This window comes from Sprattus sprattus (assembly GCF_963457725.1).
Source record: "Sprattus sprattus genome assembly, chromosome: 16".
Classification (NCBI taxonomy): Eukaryota; Metazoa; Chordata; class Actinopteri; order Clupeiformes; family Clupeidae; genus Sprattus; species Sprattus sprattus.
Genome location: NC_137914.1, coordinates 18,232,180 through 18,247,193, shown reverse-complemented (window position 1 = coordinate 18,247,193; position 15,014 = coordinate 18,232,180). Strand labels below are relative to the sequence as shown.

At 48.0% G+C, this 15,014-nt stretch overlaps 1 protein-coding gene across 1 annotated transcript in view; it reads right to left on the bottom strand.

Moving 5' to 3' along the window:
- Nucleotides 1–15,014, bottom strand: part of noc2l (NOC2-like nucleolar associated transcriptional repressor) — a 29,260-nt gene that overhangs the window by 10,573 nt on the left and 3,673 nt on the right. The window contains exons 8-15 of the mRNA XM_080853983.1: nucleotides 14,869–14,979; nucleotides 14,399–14,512; nucleotides 13,900–14,088; nucleotides 9,431–9,570; nucleotides 8,678–8,789; nucleotides 5,620–5,733; nucleotides 3,823–3,924; nucleotides 2,741–2,884 (exon numbers count right to left, since the gene is read on the bottom strand). Of these exons, the coding sequence (XP_080710109.1) occupies nucleotides 2,741–2,884; nucleotides 3,823–3,924; nucleotides 5,620–5,733; nucleotides 8,678–8,789; nucleotides 9,431–9,570; nucleotides 13,900–14,088; nucleotides 14,399–14,512; nucleotides 14,869–14,979 (1,026 nt within the window). The remainder of the gene's footprint in view (nucleotides 1–2,740; nucleotides 2,885–3,822; nucleotides 3,925–5,619; nucleotides 5,734–8,677; nucleotides 8,790–9,430; nucleotides 9,571–13,899; nucleotides 14,089–14,398; nucleotides 14,513–14,868; nucleotides 14,980–15,014) is intronic.

The following is a 15,014-nucleotide window of genomic DNA, read 5'->3' as shown; positions in this document are numbered from 1 at the left end:
AGTAATTGATAAAAAAAAATATGGAGCTGTAATGCACACCAGCGCTGGCACAGTGGAGAGAGAGAGTGTGTGTGTGTGTGTGTGTGTGTGTGTGTGTGAGAGAGTGAGAGAGAAAAAGAAAAAGAGAGAAAGTGAAGGGAAGGGAGGGAAAGGAGAGAGAGAGAGAAAAAAAAAGACAGAAAGTGTGTGTGTGTGTGTGTGTGTGTGTGTGTGTGTGTTTGACAGACGAGAGAGGGAGCATCCACCACTGCCACCTGCAGCCCACGACCACCTGCGCGGCCGGGAGAGGGGGTGGGTGAAGGTGATATTAATTAAATTTCAGCCGTTTGTTGGACAAATCTGCAGGGCGGTGGGCCAAGAGGATGTCCTTTTCCAGCAGTGCGGGGAGGACAGCTGGGGGGTGGTGGTGGTGGTGGGGGTGGGTGAGCTGGGTTGAGCTCTGCTATTGGCGACAAGGTTGCCATACCGCTCCGGCGGCTCCGAAGGACGTCTCCAGGCGACCGGGAGCCCGGCGACAGACGCGGGGCGGCGCGGTGCCACACTGTCTGCCTGGCTGACCCACGCCTCCGCTCCTGCTCCCACACCCATCACCCCCCCCAACCCCATCCGCTCCACTGCCGGTCTACATTACACACGCTCAGAGCCCCCTCTTTAATTTCAGCCTTAAAAACGGCCTTAAATATTTATCAGGGCGCTGGGCCTCGGCGGGGATAGGATGAGTATGGAAGGAGAGTGTGTGTGAGTGTGTGTGTGTGTGTGTGTGTGTGTGTGTGTGTGTGTGTGTAGGCAAGAGATGGGAGATGGATGCTGCTGAGAGCTGGCTGACAGGAAATAGCACCTCACCTCCCTCTTCCTTTCACCCCTCTCTCTCACTCCGTCTCTCTCCCTCTCATCCTCCACTCCAACTAGCACATCGTAAGCCAGCATGCACCCAGCAAGATGCACCACCCAAAACCTTTCCACCTCATCCCCTCCAGCCTGCCAGTACAGGACACCTGTCTGGAATCTAATCTAAACTGGCAGGGGCGTTACCTGTAAACAAAGTGTCCATCATAAATACATACATGTGCACATGTAAATGCACACATTCATACATATATCCATTTCTATTGAGTATCTGTGATGGGTGCAAGCCCTCTGTGGTAGAGTCCTGTAGAGGTTATTGTTTAGGGCCTTTAGACTGGGTATGATGAATTTCCTGTTGAGCACTCTTCATCACCACTGAACCTCCCCCATCCTACTCACCAGCCCCTCTGTCGCTCCCGCTTCTCTTCCACGCTCATTAGCAGCCCCCCCCCCCCCCCCCCAACAACCCACTCACACCCCCCGTCATCCTGCTACCCATTCTGCTGCCAAACCATCACGGCTACTAATTGCAACGGAAACAAGCTCTGCACCCTCTCCTCCCCTGCCCTCCCCTCCCCTCCAATGTTTACTGCTGGGGACGCTGATGGCTATATCCGCCACTACTCCGTCTTCCTCACATTGATCCCAACAGCCAGACCTGAAGAGCTCACCGCCACCCACTCATTTAAACAGCTCTCCATCCTTCCATCCACCCATGTCTGTGTCTCTCTATTCACGCCCCAGTGTGTTACTGCCATCTTTGGGTTTGTACTGCTTCAGTTTTGCATGGATGAAGAGACAGACAGACAGAGACAGACAGACAGACAGACAGACAGACACATAAAGGGAAGTGGGAAGTGGAAGAGTCGTATGGCGGTTAAACGTATGCAACTCGCCTGCGTCTGAATTTGCTCACAGACTTCCTGCTTGGCCTCCGTGGATGTAAGGACCACAGCAGAGTCTTTGGATGGCACGCACACACACACACACACACACACACACACGCGCACACACACACACACGCATCTGGGGATCATCTGGCCCCTGTGTGTGTGTGGAGGCCAGCTGACACCTGTGTGAGGTTGGGTGAGGTGAGGCCAGGCTGGGATGGGATGGGCTGGGCTGGGATGGGATGGGCTGGGCTGGGATGGGATGGGCTGGGCTGGGATGGGCTGGGCAGGGCATGGCAGGGTGGAGCACCTGAAGGTGGGTGGTGGTGGTGATTTCATTTTTTTCCCCTGCCCTCCCCCTGTCTTTTACAAAAATAAACAGCTCCCTGCCCGCGTCTGGGGCCGGCAGGTCAGACAACTGTAGCAACAGCTGTCCACAAAGTTTTTTTTTCTTTTGCTTTACTTTCTCTCTCTGTCGCTCTCTCTCTTTTCAAGGAAAGAATTCAAGGAGAGTTCAAGGCAGGGTAAATGTTTTCATTCCACTTACCAAACCAAACCCCACTCAAAAAAAAAAAAAAAAATAAATGTTTTACAGGCCTTGTGAGGAAACATATAAAATGCACTATTCCTTGTAACAACAGCGGTTCTTCTGCGACCTTTATCGAGCAGAGAAGACAACAACAGCCCCTGCTCACTCACTCAGGACAGACATAGGAAAGTTTAAATAGGCAGCCATAGCACAGGGGAGGACGTGCTAACCGTGGCAAATTATAAATAACCTGGTTTATTTTCCAACGCGTGCAAGTGTGCCGGTGAACTTGCAGTGCGCTTTGGGTGGATGGAGGGAGGGGGGTAGGCAGAGGCTGATGGGAAAGACAGAAGTAGGTGTTGCTGTGAAGGTGGAACGAGGGCTACTGGGATGGCGTGGGTGACCCGTCCTGGCGGACACGCAACACACACACACACACACACACACACACACACACACACACAGTCTCACTCACCACAGCCCCGGCGTCCGCCACACCAAATGTAGCTCTCTGTCTCCTGCTTGTGATGTGGTTGCAGTTCTCCTGTATCTTATCCATGAGCTGCCGGATCTGCTTGCAGTAATTGGCCACTTTGCATTCCTTCAGGAAAGCCTTCAGCTGCCCAGATTGAAAGGAAGACCGACCGGGGGGGGAGGAAGATGGAGAGGAGGAGCAACAGACAGACACAGAAAGGGAAAGAAAGGAAGACAAATGACAATGGGGTTAGAGGAGAGAATGAGTTTACAAAACACACTCCAATCTTCAGCCTGTTGCGTTCGGCTAAGTGTCGTTGGAGAGCTGAAGGTTTGCATTGAGAAGCTGTCATTTTATGCCTGGGTTTCACTGGCAAACTCCTAAAATGTGTATTAGCCCAGTACGAGCAGACACTCAAACAGCCCGTTAAATCATCTCCGCAAAGGCTAAACATTCACCGTCTGCTTTCTGTGGGAAGCCCGAGAGGATTTAATGGGAGCAGCGGCATTCTTCTCTTCGCCTTGCTTAGACAGAAGCACAATGTAGGGGGGGGGGAGAGAGAGCGAGAGAGAGAGAGAGAGATGAAAGAAGAACAGAGGAGAAGAGAAGGGAGCTGGACTTCAACATGGGGCTGGATGTGCCGAACTGGGCGCCTCCCAAACAGGATGTGGGCCGGGCAGTAGCCAGGGCGATAAAAAACAATGCGAGCCAGAGGAGTGCAAGTGCACTCTCCTCTCTCTGTCCGATTTCTCTCAGAGTTTGCGTGTTTTGAAACAGCCATCTCCTGCATTGGCCATTGGTGGGCTCAGATATGTGGTGCAGTGGGTAGGTGTGTGCGTTTAAACTCTTGCTGGTATATTAAGCTCAAAGGCAGAAGCCCAGACTGGCCAGCTTGTTTGCCTGTTGTGAAAGAGGACAGTTGCAAAAGGGGCCTGTGGTTCTTCCAAGTCAAAGTGAAAGAACTAGTCTAGGAGCATGGCCTAGTACCATCCACAGACACCACCCCAGATAGGGGATTGTGAGGAGTTTGCCAGACTCCCACATGAGGCTGTGGGGGAGGGGTGGGGAGGGCTGTGGGTTACCTGGATGATGGAGGGCAGAGCCAGCTCAGGGAAGCCGATGGTACAGGCCTGGGTGTGGAAGTACTCCAGCATGAGGTCGTAAATCTGCTCGATCAGGCCATCCTGGAACACATGAAAAAAAAACAGTAGAGATGAAAACGCTGTGTCCACAAATCACACTCAAGTCCTTTGACTAGCCTGAGAGAAGAAAGAAAGACACATGTGCATTAATAAAGGTCTGATGAGGGACTGAGAGGCAGAAGAAGGCAGAGAGACAGGAGAAGAAAAGGAGTAGAAAAACAGAGAGACTGGGAGGGGGAGCGAGTGGTTTGGTTGTGGCTGGCCAGCATATTAGGGGTTCAAGCGCAGCGCCATCGCTCATAGTAATCCCACACACACACGCTCGCCCCAAGACAATGGCTGTTCCTGGAAGCCTGACCTCCGGTTTGGCGGGCAGGGAGGGCTGGCGGGGACGGTCAGGCAGCCAGCAGAACAGCTTTGGGCGCTCAATCAGCTTAGACTCGCACCTGTCACCTGGTGCCCTAGCCTGGCAGGCTGCTGACACGTCGCTTATACGAGGGCTTACAGCGCCTGGCACCTTCTCCTGCTAATCCTGCCCCGCTTTTAGACGCGGATTGAGACCTGAGCCGCTCTGTAGGCTCAAAGGCTGGACGGCCCCTGGGTGCTTTGGGGGTGGGGGTCTGCCGTCTGACGGCCCCAGCCTGGGGTATGTTGTGAGGGGGGAGAGGGAGGGCTGAGCAGGCTGGGCTCCCTCACCCCTGTTTGGCCTGGTCAGTTGTGATAATGTTGGCGCTCCCAAATGCCCTCCGCTCGCCCCCTGTCCTGGGCAAGGCTGGGGCGTAAGGGGGGAGGCTGGCACCAGCCCGGTGTTGCCAGCCGGGCGAGAGGGATAATCGTGCAAGCCCCGTGTGGCAATCCTCTTGGCAGCAGCGGAAGGCGTGGCCCATGACCGCTCACCCTCTCTGCCACGTTCAAGGGCCTTCAGCTTTGCCCTCAATCAAGTTACACATGGCCAGCGGGGGCCAGGAGGGGGCCAACAGAGGGAGTGAGGTGGAGAGAGAGAGAGAGAGAGAGAGAGAGAGAGAGAGAGAGAGAGAGAGAGAGAGAGAGAGAGAAACAAGAGGGAGAAAAGAGACAAAAAGAAAGTACAGAAAGAGAGGGAGTAAGAGGATAATGAGATGGGAAAGAGAAGAGAGGACGATTGAGAAACAGACTGACAGAACGAGTGTCACCCAGGATCAGATTGACAGAGACAGGGGGGAAAATATGGGGGAAAGTGAGAAGAGGCAGGTCAACGACAACAGAATCACAGCTTAATTTCAACACGGTTACTTCATTTGTTTACGGGGAAGGGAAGATGATGACCAATATCAATGGCAGTCTAAGGCTACTTAAGTGTTTACTCCATATGGCAGTCGGATAAGGCGGACGGCGAGGGTGAATTTAAGACAAAGCCTATGGTCCATAGTGGGAACGGAGACACCATCGAACAAGGTTACACTCATCTCCCTCGTAAGCAGTTAGATAAGGTGAATTAATCCACCTCATCATGATTGATGCAAGAACCAGGCGAGAACGATTCATTCGCTTTTCTAGAGTAGTGAGCAGACGTTCTTCTATCACCACCATGGGGCTGTGTAGAACCCAATCTGATCAGATCCTACTGGCAAACATCTCCACAGTTTGGCTTGAAATGATTTTCAGGACAGAGCAGTTTCATGAGTAAATCCAAGTATTATGTGGACACATCTGTGGAATGTTTCCACCGACACTGAAGAGGAACACAGAAGAGCTCACCTTGAAGGCTTTCTCCTGCAGGTTGGTCTTGCTGAGCTTCAAGATCACGTCAAAGTTGATGGGCTTCGCGCTCATACGGCCTGGCCTCTTGTTGAAGTCCTCTTGCTGCAGGATCTGGAGTGGAACACACAATGCTATGGTGTCAATGAGCTGGGCAAACACACATAAGTAAGCTGAAATGTAACAGAACAGAATACATTTCTTTAAATCCCCCTTTTCTTGTTAAGTCTTATATAACGATATATCTTGACAAGAACTACATGGGTGGTGCCGGTACAGTGGTTAGCGTCGCTGCCTTGTAAACGTTTGACCCAGGTTTGTTTCCCGCCCACTGCATGGTGCTTGGATAAGTCTAAATACAGAGCCTTTATCGTTACATTATTTTAGACTGCCTTATGCAAGATAGTGTTTGAAGAAATGTGTTTGCCAGATGGCACAGAACACCAACATTTACAAACATAAAGTGACAAAAACATACAAGGATATCTGGATGGGGGGGGGGGGGTGGTTCCCAGCTCCAGGAGTTAGTCAGCAGCAGTTGTCAGGTTAACTCAAATAATGGGATAGCCTAGCTTACAAACAAGTACATGAGTACAGGAGAACCTTTGAGCGGAATCCTGGGGTTGCTCCATGTGGAGTCTGACGAAAGGCGGCCCGTCAGATACACAAACATTGGGCAGATCTGTTATTTATATCTGGGGGAGCACCTCTACCGACACCATGTGCTGCTGGAATCTTGGCTGCACGGCCGAGGCCTTGAACTTCAGCGGAGTGCTTTGTGAGGGAGCCTTTTTTTAAAAGCTCCATAAAAATAAAATGGAATCTGGCTGTTAACAGCATCTCTTTAACACAAGCCGAGCCCGAGACGGCGCTCTGCCTCGCAACAAGACACACACACAACTTTGGACGTCACTGAAACCTGTGGGGAGGTCATTTAGTGCTGCGCACTCATTGACTTCATGGTAATGGCTAAGCATACTTGTGTGTGCCTATGTGTGAGAGAGAGAAGTGTGTATATAATTGTTCTAATGTGTATATTTAAGAAGGGGCCTATGACTATGTAGGAGTATTTGTGAGTGAGCGCGAGTGTATGTACGGTATGCAAATAGTGTGTACTTCTGTGTGAGTGTGTATACATTTGCGTGTGTGGGCTGATTCCTGTGTGCGTGCGTGCGTGAGGATGTATGTGTGCATGTGCACTAAGGGTCCAACTGCGTGTGAGCGGGTTGTGTTTCTGTGTATAAATGTGTGTGTGTGTGTGTATATTTGTACATGTGTGAGCTGCTGAGGGTCGAGGCGGCCTGCACAAACATAGGATGTGGTGTCGGCCTGCGGGGACCAGCAGGAAATGGTGGCGTATGGCCCCAACCTGATACGCTCAGGGGCGCTGGCGGCAGGAAGCCCCGAATCAGAGGGGCCCTCGCCCCAGCGGCCGGCCAGAGCCAGGGGGGGTGGGGGTTTGTGTGTGTGCGGGGGGAGGGAGCCACCAGGGGCCACTTCTGCTGCTTCAATTAGAGGCAGGCCAGCTCAGCCCAGCCCCCGGCAGCACACCTCAGACTGCGATTTAACGAGGGCACAGAAGGAGAGAGAGAGAGAGAGAGGGGGGAAAGAGAGAGGGAGAGAAAAAAAAAACAGGAAGTGCAGTGCATCACAAATAAACACTAGGAGCTGAAAGCAGGTCTGGGGTGGTGGTGGGGGGGGGGGGGGTTGCAGGCAGGAGGATGTGGTCTGCTTAGCGTTTTCACAGAGGAGCGTAAACCACAGGCTGCCCCCCCACACACACACATCCACACACACACACACACACACATCCACAAACACACATATATACCTCCCACCACACACACACACTCACACACTTTATCACACTCTGGTCAGATGGCTGCTAAACACATGAAGCCTAGCTCAGTGACCGTTCCACCATCCACACCACACCACACCGCTACCCACAGCCCCTCAGCCATCTCTCCCTGGGCCCCCAGCCTTCCGTTAGTCAGGGTGGCTGCCGTCTCCTTGCTTCTATTCTAACTGCAGCTGCCACTGCAGAGGCTTGCTGCTCACACACACACACACACACACACACACACACACACAGTCTGTATGTCAGCCACCTCACACCGTGGAAAAAGTTGACGGTTTGTGACCTCCACTTCTCCCGATAACGAAAGGTGGCTAACTTGGGGGGCCTTCGCTCACAGTTGCGCGCACACACACACACACACACACACACACACAGAAAAGAGGAACAACATGGTGTATATGTTGGGTTAGCGATACCGTGTGTGCAGACGTAAACGTTTTTTTCTTTTCTTTTATGTGTGTGTGTGTGTGTGTGTGTGTGTGTGTGTGTGTGCGCGCTTTGTTTCATCTTTTGGTGTTTCTGCATATTCACATGGCGGCCTTTGTGTCTATTGTCAGTGGAAAACATGCCTTTTTGAACAAAGATGCAGCGCCAATGTCGCAAGAGGGGAAAAGAAAACACACACACACACACACACACACACACACACACACACACACAAAACGACAACAATAGCACAAGACCAAAAACAAACAACCATCACCAGCCCTCCTTCCTCCCTGCCTCCCACCCTTGCCCCCGGCCTGGCAGCACGGTCCACACCACTGGACACTCAGAGAAGGACCACGTGCCATTGTCCTCCCCACCAGAGAAAAGACCACAGCGCACACCATCCACAAGGTTATATAAATGGAAAGTTTCCCCCTCCGTAGGGCTAGACAAAGACTTGTACGTCACGCACGCAGACCCAGACACAGAGAGCCCTGTTATTAAGCAGTGGTCACAACGCACGCTGAGCTCCCGTACGCCTCAGAGAGGCAAGAGCTAGAATTTGGAGTTTCACACATTTTTTTCCTGAGGGCTTTTTCCAGGGCGGGCGTGCCCACACACACACACACACACACACACACACACACACACACACGGTCCTGCTGCAGGGTGCTGTGAAGTGGTCAGCAGGGCACAGCCCAGTCTCCCGCAGGTCAGATCTGGGCACAGAGGGCAGGCACAGTGGGCAGTGCCAGCCAGGGAACTCACCTCCAGCAGGAAGGGCAGCACGGGCGCAAACGTCCTGGTGCTGGCAGAGAGGAGGGTGAGGGCACGGACGCAGTGCATCCGCAGCGGGTAGTAGCGTGCAATGGGTACCAGCCTGGAGAGAGAGGGGGGGGGGGGGGTGGGGGAGGGGAGTAGACAAGAAAAATAACTCACTAAATAATAACTCATAAAATAACTGCAGTAGGGACCAATAGGAAAAAGCAAGATAGACATAACAACGACTGTGTGTTAGTGTCAAAGACTGGACAAGTAAACCTCTCTCATACATCCTTGAAAAAGTCCAAGCATAAAATAAACTATCAAGATGCTATATTCATATCAGTTTCAATACATGTTTCTGACTCCACGCAACAGAAAACACACCTCCAATTTGCTAAACATTCAGAGAAACTAGCAAACAAACAATAAACAAACACAGCCACATGACAAGCAAACACACCTGAAACAGGTCAATGTTTTCAAGCTTCATACATTCATAATTTGACCAACAGCTCCACCTGCTGGTAGCTTTGACACTTGCATTTTCCCAGCACATAAAAATGAATACGTTTTCCACCCGTACCCACAACTCCCTGAAATAACTGACACTGCTAAAAACAAACAAGAACAAGCCATTATACACATAAAACCATCTTCTGTTTGAAGCTTCTCGGAAAGCCGGTCCCCACCCAGGCTGCTGGGCTGTGGCGTGTGTGTGTCTGTGTGTGTGTGTATGAGAGGGCAGGGTGTTCTTACTTGATGCAGCCGAGGATGACCTGGCACAGCGGGTAGATGAGGGGCTCCAGGACCTCGCTGGGCTGGAGGGTGCTCAGCACACGACACCACAGGTACAGACAGTGCATGTACTGCCAGTTATACACCGACTGGTACGTTTCCTGGAGGCAGAGAAGGCGTAACATTAGATTAGTGTATGGGGCCCTAGGAAACAATGTCCGAACACGGCTCTGCGTTGACGAGAATAACAAGAATAAAGGGTCACCTACATCATTAGATATCAGTAACTGATGCCACCTTGTACCCTGTAACCAGTAGGGGTGTAAAAAAGAATCGTTTTGCATCGATGCATCGATCCAACAGCCGACGATACGATGCATCGACATGTCCGCAAGAGTATCGTTTAAAAAAAAAAAAAAAAAAAACATTTTTTTTTTTTTTTTTTACTTTTTGTTGCTAGTGCACTTTGATGAGTATTTTTATTATATAGTGAATGAAGTAGGCCTACAGGGGTATTTTTTGTTACCATTTGCTGCTACTAGTGCACATTTGCACTCATTGCACTGATTTTGTGGAGCACTGTCATTTTAAATTGAATTAACTACAGGCCTATTTTTTGTTACCGTTTGCTGCTAGTGCACTTTTGCACTGATTTTGTTGAGTATTGTTATTCTATAGTGAATGTGGTATAGGCCTATTTTTGTTACTTAACACTTTGTACTTTGTACAGTACTTTTTGATGCAAGGCCTTTCAGAATCTATAACAGGGGCATTATTATTTTTCAGTGAATGAGGTTGTCATAGGCCTAGGTGGAGTACAACTTTTCTACTTCTGTTATTGGCTGTTGTTTCTCAAATAAAATGCATAACGATATAACAGCTTTCATTGATTTATTTCAAATCTGAAACATTGTCTAGCCTGTAAGGTAAAAAAAATAACAAATTAATCGAATCGAATCAAATCGAATCGTATCGTGGTGTATTCATGAGTATCGAAAATAATCGAATCGTTGGGTCAGGAAATCGATACTGAATCGAATCGCCATGATGGGTGTGATTTACACCCCTAGTAACCAGCGACAGTGACTTTTACGTCCATTACTGTACATCACCACGTAACAATCTTAACTGGTTGTTTTTTCTTTACTTAGCTGGTATGTGTAGAAGCAGATGTGTACACAAATACTGCTAAAACCGCGTCAAACATTTCACTTGCACTCATTAATTTGCTGTTTTAGGAAATCTTTGTTTTATTGTACAACTGTTCTGACAAATCACTGTGGTATTAAGTTGTCTTTGTATGCAGCATAGGTAAGAGAATGACTAAGTGTTCCTATTGTGGTTGTTCAGCAAACGATGTTGAAAGAGTTCTTGCCACCATTGCATCTTTCCTATGTTCTTAGGAAGTGCACTAATGTCCCAGGACGGCTATATGGATGGGGCAGGTTTGCAAAGATCATGGTTGCGCCCTCGCAAAATCATTTAACTAATCCATAATGTTTTCCATGAAGAACTGTAACTTTGTTGAAATTGGTGTGAAGGCCTTACATTATTAGTAATACAATTGGTACCATTTTAAATGTGTTTAATGTGAATTTCCTCCCGACATGAGAATTCACCCCTGTGTTGTGGGCCTGTAATGGGATGCGCCAATTAGGGGTAGGATCAGCTACCTGGTTAGCATTGTAGTTCTCCGGTAGCTTATTTGGTGAGGAGAAGGCTTTGTCAGTGTTATTCACTAGCGTCCTCAGATTTGTGAGGTGTGTTGTATTGATGCTGCCTGTATTTAGGGACATCTGTCCTAAGGTGTTGTAGTGGCAGTGCATATTCAGCTCTTTTATAAATATCTTTTTCATTTTAATATACATTATCAGTCTTTTTGCTCCCTTTTTTCTCTCTTTGTTTTTGCACATGGATATTCAACCCACTAGTGGTGGGTAAATGAATTGCAAGCCTCTGAATGTTTGTCTCCATCCTGCCTTTTTGTGCTTACCCTAAGGACCCTTGACACTTTACCCTTTGGCATTTAGTGGCAGCGGTAAGATCTAGTGTTCCACTAGGATCGGCACATAAGAATGGCAATGTCACAACTAGGGCTGGGTGGTATGACGGTATATACCATGCAATGATAGGAATGTGTCTACTGGGAGAAATTTGGCTATACCGTTTCAACCGCGGTAAACTCTTATTTTGACATTCTGACTTCCGTTACTTTAAATGAGCGAATGATATGGATTCGCTTTTCGCAGCAGTGGAAATCAAGACATTACCGACGTGCAAACGTTGGGGTGGCCCATTCCAAACAACGGAACTTTTTAGAAAATTTTGAAGAGCCTTTAATACGAGCCTATAATACGATACCCAGTACAATTTTTAAGCACATAACCTGCAAGGAATGTCATGCCTACTTGTTGGGAAATCCTCGCCTGTTGGGAAAGATTTAATATACTGAAAAATATGGACTGAAAAGTGTCATGTGTAGCCATTTATTTGCAGATTCTGTTCCGTTTTTCGCAACGATGGTCAAATATTAGTAGTTAAAGATGCACTATTTCGATAGTTTAGATTTATTTTCAGTATTTCAAAGTGAAGGAGCTGTGGGAGCACAAGAACAGTGTGCGTCTAGGTGAGATTATCAAAGGCATATAGCATTTGTATGTGTTTATGTCTATGGCGATTATGGCTGAACTATCTAGATTCTAAGTAACATGGATACAAAACTTGTTTTGGTACTCCACGTAGATCATAAACCCATGAATATAAAAACGAAATCGGTTGAGAAATGTAATCGCTAATGTGCTTTTTATCCCGAAAAAACGCAGCTACATTGTTTACTTGCGTTTGTTTACAGGACAGTCTTCACCTCAATATGCCGGCGACGTGAGCACGTTGTACAAACAGGCTGAAGCGGTCAATGGGGCGTATGTGTAATGTGTAATGGCCAACTTCTTAATTTTCTTATTTTTATACGTGGCCATATAAGACAATGTTTTTCTCATCATTATTGCGTTAACATATGAACAAACATTGAAAAGAATGTTTTTTAACACTTGATGTATCTTCTGAAAGTACATTAAAGAACCACTGAAAGCCACAAGCACTGGACTAAATGCCACTACATGCACTTTGTTTTAATCTTACTATTTAAAGAGTCAATGGAAACGTTCAGTACAAAGTAAGCCTATATTTGCCACGATTGCTTAGGCCAATGGCCTATTAAGGCAGTAAGTATTGTTTCTGCAACTTACAGTTGTGTTCATAAGGGTCAATAAATAAATGATCATACTGTATAGTCTGTGGACACATTCGGCCACCGCAACTACAGCGCCCCCCTCAGGGCATAAGGAGGATGACACCACATCCAGGCCACAGTCAGCTGCCTCAGATGGCCGCATGTCTAGGCTCGAGTCTGCATTGACCTCCTTTATTGAGGTCCAGCAGTCCGGGGAGGAGAGCAGTGAGTAAAAAGCCCAAGCACAAGGCAGACGACGTCACGTTTAGCCAGCCCTATGTCCGAGAGGCCGCTAAGATGTCCACCTATGTTGAGGATGAGGACATTGAACACTATTTGACCACATTTGAACTGATCGCATTTGTGAACCAGTAGCTAATGGAAAACCGGGCCTTGTATCACATCCCCTTGTTGTCAGGGAGGGCCCATGCTGCATGTAGCAATAGACATACTTGATGCTAGAGACTACGCTAAAGTTAAACAGGCCATCCTTGACAAATATGAAACTGACTCAGAGGTTTATCACCAAAGATTCTGTTCCATGACCCAAGATTGAAGAACAACCGGCCAAGCCTGGGTCTTTGGCACTGCAGTCAGGGTGCAGATTTGGCACCCCACAAACTCATCTGAAAGGAACTTCTCTGTGGCTGTGGCTGTTGCTTTGTGCACAAATGCTAAATAATACAGGCTAGTTTAAATCCAGTCACCATTTCCACCAGGTTCCATTTTACAACTCAAATTCAGAGAATTAAAGTAACACTATGGAGTTTCTGGAGCCGCCAGGTAGGGGGCTACTTTCTGCTAGACTATTCAGTAACTTATTTGCCGTCTTGCTTTGTCTTTTGTTGCACTTGCTTGATGTTTGACTGTGTTAGGAAAGTTGTTGACTCGCTAGTTTGTCAAACAAGGTAAGCAAATTTCAACAAGTTTAGCCGCTAGCAAGACATCTCATTAGCGATGTTAGCAAGCTTGTTATAACACGCTTGTACATTGATGCTAGTAATAAGTGCTCTCGCGTCGGCTTCTTTGTAGTGTTATTGTCAAAGCTATGTTGCCTAGCTTGCCAACAACTTTCCTAACACAGTCAAACATCAAGCAAGTGCAACACAAGACAAAGCAAGACAGCAAATACGTTACAGAATAGTCCAGCAGAAAGTAAACCCCTTCCGGGTGTTACTTTAAGCCAATTATACCCAATCTCTAATATCACAATAAGGAATATTTTTAAATCTGCTCTGTAACACTGTTGGCCACCCACCTTCTTCTTCATGGTCATGGCGTTCCTGAGGTGGATGGCCAGTTGGCGGATGTAGATGAAGCCGTGCTGGTAGGAGACCTGCGTGTCCAGAGCGTACATCTCACTCAGGGTGCGCTGCATGAAGCTGATCAGGGGCAGAGTGTTGGGCGACGTGAACTTGCAGTTCTGCACATAGGCGATGTACATTTGCTGCAAGAAAAACACAAACACACAACATATTAGAACATAGTGTGGAGGCAGATAAGTAGATAGCCAGATGGATATATTATAAAAGAGGAACTGCAGCGCACACAATCACTGTTTATTATTAATATGCAGGACATTTGACCACATATAGGTCCTGGAACCTTACTTTTACACTAACCATGCAAAGAATTCCAAATGTCCACTTTTATATCTGAAACAAAAGTCTTAATTCACTAAATCTTGGTAGTAGTTATGTTCTTTAGATACATTCCACGGCGCGCGCGCACACACACACACACACACCCACACCCACCTTTAGGATGACGCTGAGGTAGATGTCCTGCTTGTGACGGCAGATTTTGCTGAGGGCCAAGAAGGCCAGAACTCTAACAGTCTCCTCCCCTGTGCTCCACTGCTTCACCAGGTGCTGAGGACACAGAGGCAAGGACAGATCATTAACACCAACTTCACGTCTACTTCAACCATAGCCTGAATTTACAGCTTCAAGATGACATCAAGAATGGCTACCAGCTACCTACCTTATAAAACCAACCTAAATATTTGCCAACAAATGAATTAAATTCAGTGCTGAATGATTTCCTCCACTGGCAACTGACCATTTAATCTACCCCTTCATCTCTAAACAAAGCAGGAAATACAGATAAAAAAAAGTCCTGCAACTTAAGTTGCTTAAATGACTGCTATTTCCTATGTGGCCAGTAGGGGGAGCTGAGAGAGTAATCAGCCCTGCAGAGAAGCATTATAGTAAGAAACTGGTTTTACCTTTACTAAGACTCTGCACTGTTTGGACAGACACAGGTAGTAGGGCACCATCTGGTTGATGTGACGGAGAACAGCGGCAACAACTGTGAACTGAGTTAGGCTGGACAGGAGCTGTGAACAGATTCACCGGTAACATGTTAACAAAA